Consider the following 16925-nt stretch of genomic DNA (forward strand, 5'->3'; position numbering starts at 1 on the left):
AAGCATTCTGTGAGAAAGAGAAAAGCTAAAATCGTGAAAATTGAACTTGACCTGTAACTTGTCATGATAAATCAATAAACCAAATATCAAATCAATATTTTCAAGCACAAAGAAAAAAAGTCTGGAAAACTGATTTGCCGGACTGACAGATGGACAGACAGACAGACGGACAGAGTGCAAACCTAAAGTCCCCTTCGACTTCGTCGGTAGGGGACTAAAAAGATGTGGTATGATTGCCAATGAGACAGTTCTCCACAAGAGACCAAATGACACAGAAATTAACAACTATAGGTCACTGTACAGCCTTCAACAATGAGCAAAGTCCACACCGCATAAGAATTAGTCTTTCTTATAGACTCTATGTTATACATCATCTTTATTCCCCTCTTTAAAACAGTTAATAAGCAGTTCATCATGTTCATAGAAGATCTTTGTAACTTAAGGCAAGATTTCAATTGTAACTTCACCTCTTCCTTTAATATTTGAATTGATTGCTAATTTGTTCTATTCATGCTAATACTGGTTTACCTTTTAATAGAACCCACAAATAAAGTTCTTAATCGACCAATAATCAACATATTCATGATATAACTATCTGAATAATGTTTATTTCTAATCAACACCAGCTTTTCAAGCAGTAAGAATAAAAGTACATGTAAGAAGATGTGGTATAAAAGTACATGTAAGAAGATGTGGTATACTTGCCAATGAGACAACTCTCCACCAGAGACCAAATGACACAGAAGCCATATACTTTTAAACCTTATCTAATACTTGTATTCAAACATTCCTTGTACAAATTATTTTCACATTATATATTTTATTTAATTTTACAAACCTGCATTACAGCACATGTTGGAGAAAATTCAGAGAAATCCACTTTCTGAGCTTGTTGTACAAATGTTGTTAAAGATGTCGCATACTTTTTATCACTGTCTATCCGAATATTTAAGCAACGTTTAATGTTTTCATACAATCTAATTTCAGTGTCATGGCAACGCACTAGGGCATCATGGGAATCCTTGCCTTGCAGGTCTGTCCCAAACCCCATATTTCTGCAAAAAAAAAAAGATTTTTTTTTATATAATATAAAATCTTATTCAACACACAAGTTAAATAATTATCTTGATTTACCGGTAATATGAAAAACCCACTGGTTGACAAATCACACAAACAGGACATGTTACTCTCACTTTGTGCTGACTATTTTTTTTCTTTCAACTCCTAAATGCTGCTTTTAAAAAATTATTTAGTGTGTATTTATTGAATGATTCAATACTTGAATTTAGTTTGAATGTCCCTCTGGTATCTTTCGCCCCTCTTTTTGAAGATAGCTTAAATTGTCTAAGATACATGTACATTTTTTTTCTAAACTGATATAGATCCATGACAAAGAGATATCAGATGGATTACAATTTCTGATTGGCAGACAACAATTACAATTGTGTTAAAAGATGTCATTTTATGTCTCATTTACTTTGAATAAAAGTGCTTGATCATCAAAATATCAAAATGTGCTTGCATCAATGCTTTAACACCTTAAACATTGTTAAAAAAAAAGACTACAAGAAAAAAAAAATTCATAAACATTATCAGCTATGCTCTATTCCATTTCAATGAACAGTACAAACCATCTTCCATTTAACAATTTAAGTTTAATAAATTCAAAAGTTACAATGAAACTTAAAGAAATTATGGAAAGATCTGACAGTTTGAAGATTTTGTTTGCATTATCAGATAATATTCAAGAATAGAAAATTATTTCCTACCTAAAAGTAAAACGGACATTACAAATCAAACCTCTTTTTGACAATCATTGTTATTTACTTATAAAACCTTAACAAAACTTATCAAAAGAATTTATCAAAGTCAGTCACTTCCTCATTGATGCAAACAAATAAAAAACCTTTATAATGTTTAGTCTTACTTTCTGTTTAGCATGTAATCAAACAGCCATCCCAGTGTTATCACCACAAAAGGTAATTTAACTATAACACTATTTATACCAGTAAACTAACATTTTTACTTCCTGGTTTCATATCAAAGATCATTGAGACGATATATCTATAGGTATAACGTGGGTGTAATTGGTAAACAAAATATATCATAGTTAATAATAAATCATAATTTCAGTTTAATCAATAACACTTGGTTTAAATTCTCCATCAAAATTTTATTCACATCCTCCTCAACAGATGAAGCTAAGGCCAAACAAAAGTATACTTGTTTCCTGTCTCTTGGCAGAAAAAAATGGGAATTGAAAATTAAAAGATTGATTTTTTTTTATATTTAACCTAGACAGACTAAAGCTATTAATGCATGATATACTGAGATGTTTTGGACTAAAGGTGCTTAAACATGTTAAAAAAAATATGTCTGGACTAGTACTTTTACAGAGAATAACCAAAAATGTCAATAACATGTTTTGGGTAAGGCATGAAAATTTAGGGTAGGTACATTGTAATTAGGAGGCAGGAAAAAGAATTATTTGTTTGGCCTAAGATAGGTACAGACAAAACATGAAATTAAACACCTAGAAGACTCTTTTCACAAAAAAGTCATGAACATTTCAGTACAACTAACGATCAATTTTTGTCGTAAGATTTTTTGTTAAAAGATTCCCTGAGCCTTGACTTGGGCTCAGAATTTCTGAATTGAACATCACAAACATGACAAAGATTTACATTCTCAGATGCAGGTACTTCAGAAGATTTTTTTTGTTAGAAATGTAATATATATCTGCTTTGAAATGTCTTTTTCGGAATGTACTGTAAATTGAGAAATACTGTGGATTCATTTAATTTCGTGGGTATCAATTTTCGTGGATTGAGAAAATTTGCATTTTCGTAGATATTTGAATTCGTTGTTTTGCCAATTGCTGCATACAAAGCCTGTAGAAAATTTGTAATTCGTTGAACATTTGAACTCGTGGTTCACCTGTACCCACGAAACCCGCGAAAATTGGTATCCAACGATTAATAATGAATCCACAGTATTATTGCAATTGTTGAACTTGAACATGTTGAATAATCATGATAATGGACAAGAATATAAGATTAATTATAACAATTTCAAGAATACAAAATAATGGTATCAGAATTTAAAATGCCAGTTTTTATATTGTTTTTTGGCAAAACTTATCCTGTTGCAATTTCCAAAATAATGTAAACAAAGCAAATATTTCTGAATTTACATTTACAGTCATCATGGTCATGACAGTATTCTAATACATGTATATCTATACAAATGTATCAGTATATATATATAAAATGACTGAATAATAGCCAACGATAAATCTTACTGGGCGATGGATCATATAATTATGATACAGTACACTACAAAATATAATATATAACCAGTCTAAAAGGGTACAACATCACCAAAAAATAACAATAAAATGAACTAACAGATATCCTTCATCAGTAAGATCGTGATGTAAAATGAATCTTATCAACCTACTCTGATTATAAAAGTATAGCAAACTTGAATTCTATACAAAAAAACAGTTTTACCAGAACATCATAGAGACGCTAGTACAATTCTAAAATTTTCAAACACGGCGCAACGACATACCTAAAATAAAAATAGTAATAATTTGCGATATGAGCTTGCACAACTTTAAAATTCCAAAGGTGACGACAGTTAAGATGTTACAACAACTGCGTGGAAATACATTCCCAATAAACAGCACTAACCGATCTAAGCTTGTATAATATTTCAAATTTGACAACGGTAGAATAATTTAAACAGTGGCTGCGTATTTAAACACCCAAAAAAATAGCAGTTTGATAATGATAAGAAAAAAAATTAAACGCCACTGCATACTTTTACATCCATCCCAAATGAGTAGAACCCTGTAATTAAAACTAGTATAATTAAAAAATTCCTTAAAAATGTAGGAGTCCTGGAGTATATATATATATACAAAAATTGGAATTTGATTGATATTAACAGTACTAGTCACTACAATGTACTACATAAATCAATATTTAAATGATAAATAAATGCAGTGAAATAATTACATTGAAGTTATAAAGGTAAAAAAAAAAAAAAAAAAAATACAAATTAAAAACCAATTGTTCAGAGAACAATTGAATGTCTTTCCACATCAATTTTCTAAATTATTGATGAGAAGCTACTTCCGGTTTACTAAAGTTACTATTGGCGTACGCGTCCAAGAATAGGTCTCTTCATACTGATTTATTAAATAAATATTTCTATATATTTATGCCTGAAATAAGGGAGATAATTGTCTTTTTCCAGTTTAGATAAAATGCTTCGCTGGGGCGCAGCTTGATACGACCGCAGAGGTCGAACCCTGAACAGTTGGGGCAAGTATGGACACAACATTCAAGCTTGATACAGCTCTGAATTTGGATTGTTATTAAATATTTGACACAGCATAGGTTTCTGACACAGAAAGAATGTGGTCTAAGAACTTGACTTTTTTTAATTTACCTATTATGGTCCAATGTCCAAAATCAAAATACATGGTTAGATTCAGCATATCAAAGAACCCCATATATTCAATTTTTGTTAAAATCAAACAAAGTTTAATTTTGGACCCCAACTTGGACAAACTTGAAAACTGGGCCCATAATCAAAAATCTAAACACATGTTTAGATTCAGCATATCAAAGAACCCCAAGAATTCAATTTTTGCTAAAATCAAACTAAGTTTAATTTTGGACCCTTTGGACCTTAATGTAGACCAATTTAAAAAACGGGACTTAAAATTAAAAATCTAAATACACGGTTAGATTTGGAATATCAAAGAACCCCAATAATTCAATTTTTGATGAAATCAAACAAAGTTTAATTTTGGACCCTTTTGACCTCAATATGAACCAATTTGATAGCGGGGCCCACAAATAAAAAATCTAAATTCATGGTTAGATTTAGCATATCAAAGAACCCCATATATTCAATTTTTGTTGAAATAAAAAAAAGTTTAATTTTGGACCCCAACTTGGACCAACTTGAAAACTGGGCCCATAATCAAAAATTTAAACACATGTTTAGATTCAGCATATCAAAGAACCCCAAGAATTCAATTTTTGTTAAAATCAAACTAAGTTTAATTTTGGACCCTTTGGACCTCAATATGAACCAATTTGATAGCGGGGCCTACAAATAAAAAATCTAAATACATGGTTAGATTCAGCATATCAAAGAACCTCATATATTCAATTTTTGTTGAAATCAAACAAAGTTTAATTTTGGACCCCAATTTGGACCAACTTGAAAACTGGGCCCATAATCAAAAATCTAAATACATGTTTAGATTCAGCATATCAAAGAACCCCATATATTCAATTTTTGTTGAAATCAAACAAAGTTTAAATACTGGACCCTATCTTGGACCAACTTGAAAACTGGGCCCATTTATCAAAAATCTAAACACATGTTTAGATTCAGCAAATCAAAGAACCCCAAGAATTAAATTTTTGTCAAAATCAAACTAAGTTTAATTTTGGACCCTTTGGACCTCAATGTAGACCAATTTAAAAAACAGGACCCAAAATTAAAAACCTAAATACACGGTTAGATTTGGAATATCAAAGAACCCCAATAATTCAATTTTAGATGAAATCAAACAAAGTTTAATTTTGGACCCTTTTGACCTCAATATGAACCAATTAGATAACGGGGTCCACAAATAAAAAATCTAAATACATGGTTAGATTCAGCATATCAAAGAACCCCATATATTCAATTTTTGTTGAAATCAAACAAAGTTTAATTTTGGACCCCAATTTGGACCAACTTGAAAACTGGGCAAAAATCAAAAATCTAAATACATGTTTAGATTCAGCATATCAAAGAACCTCATATATTCAATTTTTGCTAAAATCAAACAAAGTTTAATTTTGGACCCTTTGGACATTAATGTAGACCAATTTGAAAACTGGACCCAAAATTAAAAATCTAAATACACTGTTAGATTCGGCATAACAAATAAATAAATGTGATCAAAGATTTTACAAATCTAATGCGCCATACTGTGCAATTAAAGATTACTTCTTGAAATTTTTCAATATTTGAAATTTGAAAAAAAAATAATATTTGAAGAATAATTCTTTTTAATTTCTGAAATCTGAAATGAGAAAAAATTGGCCCCCCACAATTTCTTTTTACCCCCCCCCCCCCCTTTTTCCCCCAAAAAAATTCTTTCCCTCAAGATATGGTCATAATCTCAATTCAAATTTCCAATGGAGTTGGCAACCATAATTACCCATTTAAGTTTACCATAGTGCTAACTTAATCTATTTTATAATAGAATTAATAAAAATATAGTGTCAAATCTTTCATATGGATTTTTTTGTAAAAAAAAAAGATGAAAACATTTGCAGATATTTTTACTGGTCTTCCTTTATAAATATGCATTTCTTTAAACATAATTTAAAAGCAGTGTAAGGGAAGTAACCAAAACGTTGTATTTGGATTACCTCCCTTACACTGTTTTAGATTATCTTTATTGTTCATTAACCATTACTTTATACATAATTTAAAAGCAGTGTAAGGGAGATAATTTCAATGATGTATTTGATTTATCTCCCTTACACTGCTTTAAATTATGTTTTGTACTAAAGTATTTGTCCATTAACCAGGACAACCTTGTTTTTCCCCCTTTTTTGCCCCTAATTCCTAAACGGTTTGAGCCATAACCCCCCAAAGCAAATCCTAACCATCCCTTTGTGGTATGGAAACTTGTAGTATAATTTCAGAGAGATCCATACACCGTTCCACAGTTATTGTCTGGAAACTAGAAAATGCTCATTTTTGGCCCCTTTTTGACCCCTAATTCCTTAACTGTTGGTACCATAACCCCCAAAATCAATCCCAACCTTCCTTTTGTGGTATTTAACCTTATGGTCAAATTTCAAAAAGATCCATTCACTTAAACTAAAGTTAGAGTGCGAAAACCAATATGTATTCGGACGACGACGACGACGACGACGACGACGCCAACGTCATACCAATATACGACCACAAAATTTTTTTGCGGTCGTATAAAAATGTCACTTCAGGTCTCACAGGATAGCTTTATTCACACTGAATCCAAAAATATATGGTTTCTATATACTTTTGTCTGTAATAAGGGAGATGATAGGTACTTCCGGTTTATTGAAGTTCACTTCCGGTATCAAATGATAGGTTTATGTATGCATTTAAAAAAAATATATACTGTCTTTTGGTATGTATAGTGTGCACATTTATACCCTGGGTCATGTTTCTTGTAAGAGGGGTGCGCGTTATACATGCCTACAGACATTTTCTTAAGTCTTTTTTCAGGTCCAAACTCCGACAAAGAAATTTCCAGGAGAAGTGAAGAGTACGGAATATTTTTGCTTAAACCTCGATTGTTTTTATGTTTTACATGTTATATTTGTAATATGTATTTTATTGTCCTTGATTTGTCATGTTTTATTCAAATAAAAAACATTTTATATCTCTGTAGTTACGTTTATCGTGTAAATTTGTCCATCTGTTTGCAATCCGGAAATTTGTCTTTATAAAGATACAATAAAGCTTTTGTTGTCGGTTAAATTAGCCTCTGTGTTCCTTGTTGTCATAACTTTCTGTTTTTGTATGTGTTCATCATGGAGAGTAGACATGGTAGAAGAAAAGTGTATGAAAATTGAATAAACCACGCTCCTTTTGAAAAGATAAACCGCCATTTTTTCTAATGTATCAGGTGATCGTCAGTCATGTGGGTCAGTCATGTGACTTGATATTGTAAAGTAATGATTTAGTCTATGAGAAGTTTATTTTTATAAATACGTTTCTACTTTGTAACTTTTAAACAACTGTTTAAACCGTTTAAGAAATTATGATTGAAAACATGATAATCCCATAATTGTAACCTGAACGAATTTAATTAGGAACAAGGTGAACCTGTCACTGATTGGTTTTGACATCGATTAGACCCTTTGATTGAGGTGTGATAATCCGGATTAACAGCTAGAATCAACAAACAAAAAATAAAAATAATGAGATTTATTTATTACAGCACTAAAGATGCTAATGATAATTATTTGACTGATTCGTAATTATGTTATTGTTTCAATCAAAACATTAATTTGGATATTTAACCTTGTCCTTGATACTCAAACAATTTATTAAATTTGGTTTTAAAAAAACAAACTTAAATGTAGATTTATCTCAATCTAATAAAATTCTTATTCATTTGTCAGAATATTTGCAATTTCATATTAATTAAGTATTCTGTACAGAATTCTCTGACATCGGTGTCCATTTAAAAAACTTCCTGTTTACCGATAGACTTCCTGTTTGCCGATTTTGGAGCTGTAACTTTTCCGAAAATGTCTATGAGTCTTATACGAACAATAAACTTTTTTTCTCATGTTTCTTGGACCATAAAGGGGGTGCACTATACACCCCAAAAGACGGTAGTGAAGAAATTTTCCATGAAACAAGTGCAAAAATGGCTACTTCCCATTTATTCAAGGTCACTTCCGGTTGATATTTTCAAGGTCATATGTCAATCAACAGTTTGCAAAAGACCCTATGGCTTTATAATGTACCAAGTTGGAGTAATAATCAATTAACCTCAAATTGAATCATTTCAGGGACAATAACTCCTATAAAATGTCATTGGATTGTTTCAGACCAAATGTATCATATCTTAATCACAATTAGGCAAACATTTTGCACTAGTTCTTTTATATACATATATCTTAAAAAGTGACAAACGAGATCATGGAACAAAGAAAAATTAAGAATATGACCTTGACCTTTGACCTTGGCCTCAATTTCATTTAAATGAACCAAGGACATCAAATCAATATACCTTAGGTCTCTATCACTTACCATTCATGCTATACATTTATATATTCCTTATTTCAAATACAGAAAGGGAAATAACTCTCATATGGAGTTTTCTTATCGCTTCCGTCAAAATTGGACAAAAAATCCTGAGGATATAGCGAGCAATTTGGTTAAACAAATTTGTCACTTTCTTTTACGGTTACGGAGTAGATCTCATTACAAAGAAAACAGTGTTCGGGGAGATAACTCTTACAATAAAAAGTCTTCCACTAAACACGGTCAGTCTCAAAAGCGCAATAAGTGTTCGATATCATATGCAAAAAATCTTAGCAGAAAAGTGGAAAGACCTAATAAATGGGAGAATGTGTACATGGGACACAGATGATGCCTCTGCTTGCATATAACATTATAAAGGGACATAACTAGAGGACTGTAAAAGGGATGCCACTCAAATTCGAACTTGATCTGTGTTTTATTGTAATAAGCATTGTAAATAAGTTTCATAACATTTGGTTGAGGCAAACTTAAGTTAGAGATTGGGACGTACGTACAGAAGTACAGACATACAGATGGACAGACATTGGTAACACTTAATGCCCCCTTCGCCTAACAGCGGGGGCATAAAAATAATAATAAAACTGTAATTAATTTTCAGTAAATGATTAACACTTGTGAATATTTTAAAGAAAAAGGCATATACTGTGAATACATTTCAAACTAAAAAATTTGCTCTCTGAAGATTTAAATTCAGCAAAAAAAGGGGGGGGGCTAGGATGAAAATTTTTTTTTTAGTTGAAATCTCTGTCCTGCCTTTTAATTTTTTACTCTATTGGGTCCTGCCCTTTTTTCTATTAGTTTATCCTGACTTTTTTTACATAAATTGTCATCATGTCTTTTTTTTTTGACAAGTTGCTCATCCTGCCTTTTTTGTTTAATCAAAACTCCTGTCCTGCCTTTTTTTCAAATTTCATCCTAGGCCCCCCCCCCCATAAAAATCAAATGGTAGCTCCCTAAATGTGCCTAAGAGTCAATCACTTCAGGACTGCTCCATTGGGAGTAATGGGGTGGAATCCTAACCCTGTTGGTAGAGTAGCATTTTTTACAGGGTAACCTTAGTCCATGGTTTTTTAATTTGTTGGTTTACCAGATTTTTAATGAAAATAATTTTGGTAAGTCAGTCAGAAAAAAAATAATCTTACAAGACATACATGTAAATATGTATAAAATTAATGTGTACTTCAGCTTTTTTACAATATTTGTGTTCTTTTTTCATGTTTTTGTCATCATTCCTTAAATTTAAAATTGAGAATGGAAATGGGGAATGTGTCAAAGAGACAACAACCCGACCATAGAACAGACAACAACAGAAGGTCACCAACAGGTCTTCAATGCAGCAAGAAATTCCCGCACCCGGAGGTGTCCTTCAGCTGGCCCCTAAACAAATATATATACTAGTTCAGTGATAATGAACGCCATACTAAACTCCAAATTGTACACAAGAAACTAAAATTAAAAATAATACAAGACTAACAAAGGCTAGAGGCTCCTGACTTGGGACAGGCGCAAAAATGCGGCGTGGTTAAACATGTTTATGAGATCTCAACCCTCCCCCTATACCTCTAGCCAATGTAGAAAAGTAAACGCATAACAACACGCACATTAAAATTCAGTTCAAGAGAAGTCCGAGTCTGATGTCAGAAGATGTAACCAAAGAAAATAAACAAAATGACAATAATACATAAATTACAACAGACTACTAGCAGTTAACTGACATGCCAGCTCCAGACTTCAATTAAACTGATTGAAAGATTATGTCTTCATCATATGAATATCAGGCACAATCCTTCCCGTTAGGGGTTTAGTATCATACCATCATAACATATATGAGAAGAACATAACCTGTGTCATGCCAACAACTGGTTTTTAAATAATTATGTTTAGTGCCGATGCAAAGACCCTATAAGTGAATCAATATTAATGCCAAAATATGCAATCTTTAATGACCTGACAACAGTATCGTAACTATATCCCTTCTTAATAAGTCTATTTAAAGGTTTTGTTAGCTTCAGAGGTGAATACTGACATTTTTGTGCTTTATAAAGAATATTTCTATAAAAAATTGGATGTGAAATACCTGAACGTATAAGAAGTCTGCATGTTGAGCTATATTTACGAATGATGTCCTTATACCGATGATAAAATTTAGTAAATGTTTTGACTAGTTTGTGATATCGAAAACTCTGGTGTAATAATTTTTCAGTAATACATAAATTTCTCTCGTTAAAATCTAAAACATTGTTACATACACGAGCGAATCGTACAAGTTGAGATATATAAACACCGTAAGATGGTGACAAGGGAACGTCACCATCTAAAAATGGATAATTAACGATAGGAAATGAAAAATCATCTCTTTTATCATATATTTTAGTATTAAGCTTTCCATTAATGATATAGATATCAAGATCGAGGAAAGGGCAGTGGTCATTGTTAGTATTAGCTTTATTTAAAGTAAGTTCAACAGGATAAATTTCTTTAGTATACATACTGAAGTCGTCATCATTGAGAGCCAAAATATCATCCAAATATCTAAAAGTATTATTAAATTTGTGTATCAGATGTTGTTTTGATGGGTCTTTGCTGATTTTTGTCATAAATTGTAACTCATAGCAATACAAAAAAAGGTCCGCAATAAGTGGTGCACAGTTAGTCCCCATTGGAATTCGGATAACCTGACTGCCGAAGATTTTTTTCTCAGCTGATTTCTGTAATAACATAGGTGTGCTATGCATGTATATCGCCCCTTTGAAACATGTAACTTACATATATGTTATCACAGTTTTTGTATTTTTTAGTCCACAACAACAAATGTATGTTATTTTTCTCTAATAACCCTATAGACATGATAGAGTTATATCCTTGACTGCCCATATAGCATTTTTGTACCTCATGGACTAAATACATGTTTACTATTTCGTACCATATATTTGTAAATAGTTCAAATTTTGTGCCAAAATCAGAATTGTAGATTCTATATTTAAATCTTCCATGAGGTACGAAATGGTATACATACAAATCTTCCATAAGGTACTAAATTGCGCACATGTAAATCTTCCATGAGGTATGAAATGGCAAACATATAAATCTTACGCGAGGAACAAAATGGTATACATATAAATCTTCCATGAGGTACGAAATGGTATACATACAATACTTCCATCAGGTACGAAATAGGTTTCACACCCAAGCTGTATAATGAAGTTGGTCACATTGGGGTCTAAGCATGACGTGGGATTGGCTGATTTTTTGTAAGCGTGACTCCAAAAGTCAAATTATTGTGCTTGAAAAAGGAAAACGGAGTCCAGCGGGACATGTGAAATTACAAGCATTATCATTACAATGATAAGCAGGAATGGGGAATCTGACAAAACAATAAGCGGGACCTGGGATCAGACCCCCCAAAAATGAAGCCATATAATTTAATTACGCAATTTTGCTTATCAGTGATACAAAAACGATATTAGAGATTGACATTGATGGTAATAAAAGATTGAGACTGACAAATTTTTAGGGGTTTAAATTTTCAAAAAAAGGATGATTTGAATTACAAATGTACAAACAGGAAGGACAGAAGACAGCTTAAAAAAGGGAGATTTTGACTCCTGCCATAAGAATCACATGTGTGGGAGGGGAAATAGTAAGAAAGTACAGGAAAACCAATGCATGTTACCAAGCAACTGTTTGGTTTCAATGATGATTTCCAGTGTTTTTCAAAGATTTTCACCTCCATTATGAAAATCTGCCAACTATTCAATTTGACTGCAAAAACCATGAAAGGACCCATTAACCAACCGTACAGAAATAAAAGAAGTGGTGATTTATAAACCAACTGTATAAAAAAAAGTGGTGATTTATAAACCAACTGTATAAAAAAAAGTGGTGATTTATAAACCAACTGTATAAAAAAAAACAATTTTTCTTGAAGTTGAAATTTGCAAAATGGTGCCAAATTGTCTTATGAACAGTGTACCGAAATGTCTTAGTGGCAAAGTATCTTGCATGGGTCGACATGGTCGATGGGACGTAATAAATTTGCTGCTGACAAGTAGACCAAACATGCAAATCAACATGTGACAAAAAAACAATAACTACCATGAGATCAACAAATAGCACCTTCTTCATATTTATTTGTAACTTAATAATTGATCTCTCTCCGTCTCACTTTTAGTCCAATCCAACATTTCAACCGGTGCAGGCCTCAGGGTCTTGCAAGTTGCAACTGTGCAAATAGCTGCAGAACCGTAGCTCTTAGGTCCTTACGTTATTTTTTTGCTATTTGCTGACCATAGATCAGGTCCGCTAATAGTCAAAAAATAACATAAGGACCTAAGACTAAGAGCTACGCCTACGGTTCCGCAGCTACTGTGCAAATTGTACTGACGTAGACACTTGACATAGTTTACTCAAATACTCTGTGATAGGATAGGAAAAAGGAATAGCAATATGTTTTAAATACTGCACAGGGTAATCAGTTTACCATAATTCAACACTAGCCTGCATTCGAAAGACCTGCTTTAGACTTATTAAGCTGTCAATCTTTACTTCCGCTTTAAGATGAAGGTGTACTTCGTCATGAAAACTGTTGGTCTGTTCGGAACTTTTCAACATTCGGATGTTTTTGGAATTTTCCTACAACAAATCTGGCAGAGCTGTAAATCAAAAATTGGTAAACTACATATAACTCAAATTCGTCTTGAAACGTTACAAGAACTTAATATTTACATTGACAGTGCTACATTGCTATACTTCATGACATCAAGCATGATCTTGACAGAACAGTGGTAGACGTACAGAATGCCGGACAAGTCGGACCGAGTCCAATCGCTGAATCGGACCGGTCGGTCTTTTCGGGGTCAAACCTATAATACGACAGTCCCATAATCCGACAGTCCTGTAGTCTGACAGTCCTATAAACCGACAGCCCGATAGTCCGACAGTCCTATAATCCGACAGCTCGATAGTCCGACGCGCGGTCACTTGTCTCTGAAATATATGCCTATGTAGACATAGAACGTTTGTAAATTTATATATTTTTTCACACAGAAAATTATCAAATTAGTCAGTATGACGTCTTGTACAGGGCCGCACTGATCCCATACGAACCGGATAAACTTTCACACCCTACACGTTCGCACCCTACACGTTTAGTTTTGTTTCTTTATGAAACAATGAAAAAAATAAATATTTATAGCAATACACTTAACAAAAGTCGATTTTTTTCATTGTTTTATAATAAGTTGACATTCTGAAAACGTTTTTTGTGTTGAGTAAATCTTAAATCATGTTTTGGTTAGAGAATTGCTATTATTATATAATTTTTCCATTGGAAGGACAGCGATTGATATTGCCATGCAAAAGCAGTGATAAGGTATTATTTTGATTACAGAAAAATTGACGCAATTTATTAAGATTTCATTTCAAATCATGAAATATGAAACATCTTCTGAAAGTGTTATTGCATCTTGAAAATTTGAGATAATGACACTATTCCCATTTTAACAAAACTTATGCTCTTTTAAAAACAAGAGAAAAGATAAAAAAAAATATTTATTGCTTCTATGAATGCCCCTCAGATATGAGAAGAATACATCTAATACATGCGACATATCACAATCGACCACATTATACCATGTATATGTTATACATGCACGTGCATACGCATGTACAAAATGTATAAAAACAGACATTCTCGTTACCAACATCGACATGATGAATATATTAAGGTACCATTTGATTTTATTGGAGGTTGGGGCTAGGATGAAAAATGTTGTCCTGTAATTTTTCTAGTTGTAATATCTGTCCTGCCTTTTTATTTTTCACTCTATTGGGTCCTGCCTTTTTTATTAGTCTATCCTGACTTTTATTTTACATAAATTGTTTTTACATAAATTGGCTTTCTGCCTTTTTTTATTGCCAAACTGCTTATCCTGACTTTTTTTGAACTCAAAACTCCTTTCCTTTTTTTTTCAAATTTCATCAACCCCCCAACCCACCCTAAAAATCAAACGGTAGCTCCCTAACTTTTCAAATAGGATAGGATTTAATTTTTATACCATTTTAACGCATTCCATTTTTTTAATTTTTAAACACTGCTGGCGTTTCGGCAGTATGCTTATAAGCTTATACGAAGACGAGATCCATACCCTTCGCAGCAACACGGCTTCGTGTCGGACTACCGGACTGTCGGATTAACAAACTGTCGGATTATCGGACTGTCGAACTATCAGTCTGTCGGACTACTGGACTGTCGGAATTTCGGGGTGTCGGATTATAGCTATGCCCTCGGTCTTTTCACCACCGAACACCACCGCACACCGCCGAACACCACCGAACACCCATAAAGACCACTAACCCTTAACAAAAACAGTAATGTAACACAATAAAACAATAAAATAGATTAAATTACGTAAAACTTAATCCTATTGTCATGTTTTTTTTTCACATTTTTATGTGCATTAGTGATGTTAAAGTTGAGAATCCCTTCCAGATCCAGCAATATTTTTTTCGGATTTACATTGTCTGTATTTCATTGTATATTATCTTATGGTCTTTACTTTTCAATTATTAGAAATAAATTGTTCAAATAAGTTAAAACATTTTATTTAATGTGAAATTATCACAATATTAAATTATATATAAAAAATGTAAGACTTGAAAGTGTACTGTTCTGACAACAGCCCTGCAAGACTGTTCTTTTTGGTTCTCTTGTTATCATTTCTTATTAATTTGTGTATATGTATAAACATATTCATCCTCGTTCAGAAGGTAAGTCAAATATATAAATAAAGATGAAAACAATATATTTAGGCGTATTAGATGGTATTTTAATGTGTTTGGTGGTGTGCTGTGGTGTTGGGTGGTGAAAAGACCTACCGAATCTAACCATCTAAAAAGACAACTCGGACCGTCAATAAAAACTTGGACTGTCAATAAGTCAACTCGGACCGTCTGTAAGGACAACTCAGAGAAAGAAAAGTGGATTTGAACTATATATATCATTATTTTTATATGATATATATTTTACATGACAACATCATTTGGGAATGTTAGGGAGCTGCCATTTGATTTTTATGGGGGGCTAGGATGAAATTTGATAAAAATTACAGGACAGGAGTTTTGAGTAAAAAAAAAAGGCAGGATGAGATTATTTGCAAAAAAAAAAAGGCAGGATGACAATTTATGTAAAAAAAAAAAGTCAGGATAAACTAAAAAAAAAGCCAGGACCGAATAGAGTGAAAAATAAAAAGGCAGGACCGAATAGAGGGAAAAATAAAAAGGCAGGACGAAATTTTTCATCCTAGACCCCCATAAAAATCAAATGGTAGCTCCCTTACTGAATTCGCAAAACATAATAAAATAAGTATTGTATTACGTGAATACAATTTTTTACTTATCTTTATTAATTTATTATAAAACTTAATTGATGCAAAAAATAACTCTAGGTTGAATTTGCTTTATTTATTTTTTGAATTCTTTATTATTTTAACGTCATCTCGGACCTTCCATAATAGACGTATTTACACTTGTATGCAAATTTATCCGCCATTACCTAAAATCATACAGGTTCCCGTAAACTTTGACATCTTAATTCAAAACATTTGACGTCACAATTAAAAAGTGATTGTTGCCTGACGTCAAAAGGTGATTCGAAGTAGATCTAAGGTCATTCGCAGGCAAAATATAGCTAAATACCAAAAGTGTAAATACATTTATGCCAACTATAACTAAGTATTAACATAAGAGTTTGTGCTATTTATATGTTAAACATGTTATATTTTACATCAATGTGTAGATATTTATTTCTATTTCATCATAGTGATTCTATATTTTGAAGAAATCTTCATTAATTCAATAAACGAACTTAGTTAATCCGTTAATTAAATTATTCTTTTCGTCATTATAATTAAATTAAATCAACAATCAGTAATGTGAGAATATATCAAAACATTACAAACATTATTTTTTCATACAGCTTTCGAACAACAGAAATAAAAATACTTGGGAACAACACTCAATTGTCGATATAAACGTCTCTTCATAGACGAACCAAGTTGTCATTATTTATATACTCA

General features: G+C 32.2%; 2 protein-coding genes across 6 annotated transcripts in view; one reads left to right on the forward strand and one right to left on the reverse strand.

Annotated features, from left to right (window-relative positions):
- Positions 1–13433, reverse strand: part of LOC127700163 (tyrosine-protein kinase Fer-like) — a 45485-nt gene extending 32052 nt beyond the window's left edge. For 2 of the 4 annotated variants that reach the window (XM_052203580.1, XM_052203579.1), the window contains exons 1-2: positions 1928–1996; positions 839–1055 (exon numbers count right to left, since the gene is read on the reverse strand). In XM_052203580.1, the coding sequence (XP_052059540.1) occupies positions 839–1055; positions 1928–1941 (231 nt within the window). In that variant the 5' untranslated portion in view covers positions 1942–1996. Of the gene's footprint in view, positions 1–838; positions 1056–1769; positions 1813–1927; positions 1997–13330 lie in introns of those variants that run through there. The other 2 variants (XM_052203581.1, XM_052203582.1) reach the window with 2 other exon arrangements.
- LOC127700164 (F-box/LRR-repeat protein 17-like) overlaps positions 2038–16925 on the forward strand; it is a 33621-nt gene continuing 18733 nt past the window's right edge. Inside the window, exon 1 of one of the 2 annotated variants that reach the window (XM_052203585.1) lies at positions 2038–2070. Coding sequence is in view for 1 of the 2 variants with exons in the window: in XM_052203583.1 (XP_052059543.1) it covers positions 13408–13519 (112 nt within the window). In the remaining variant the exon portion in view is untranslated. Of the gene's footprint in view, positions 2071–13407; positions 13520–16925 lie in introns of those variants that run through there. The other variant, XM_052203583.1, reaches the window with a different exon arrangement.

This window comes from Mytilus californianus, unplaced genomic scaffold (genome assembly GCF_021869535.1).
Source record: "Mytilus californianus isolate M0D057914Y unplaced genomic scaffold, xbMytCali1.0.p SCAF_49, whole genome shotgun sequence".
In the NCBI taxonomy this organism is placed as follows: domain Eukaryota; kingdom Metazoa; phylum Mollusca; class Bivalvia; order Mytilida; family Mytilidae; genus Mytilus; species Mytilus californianus.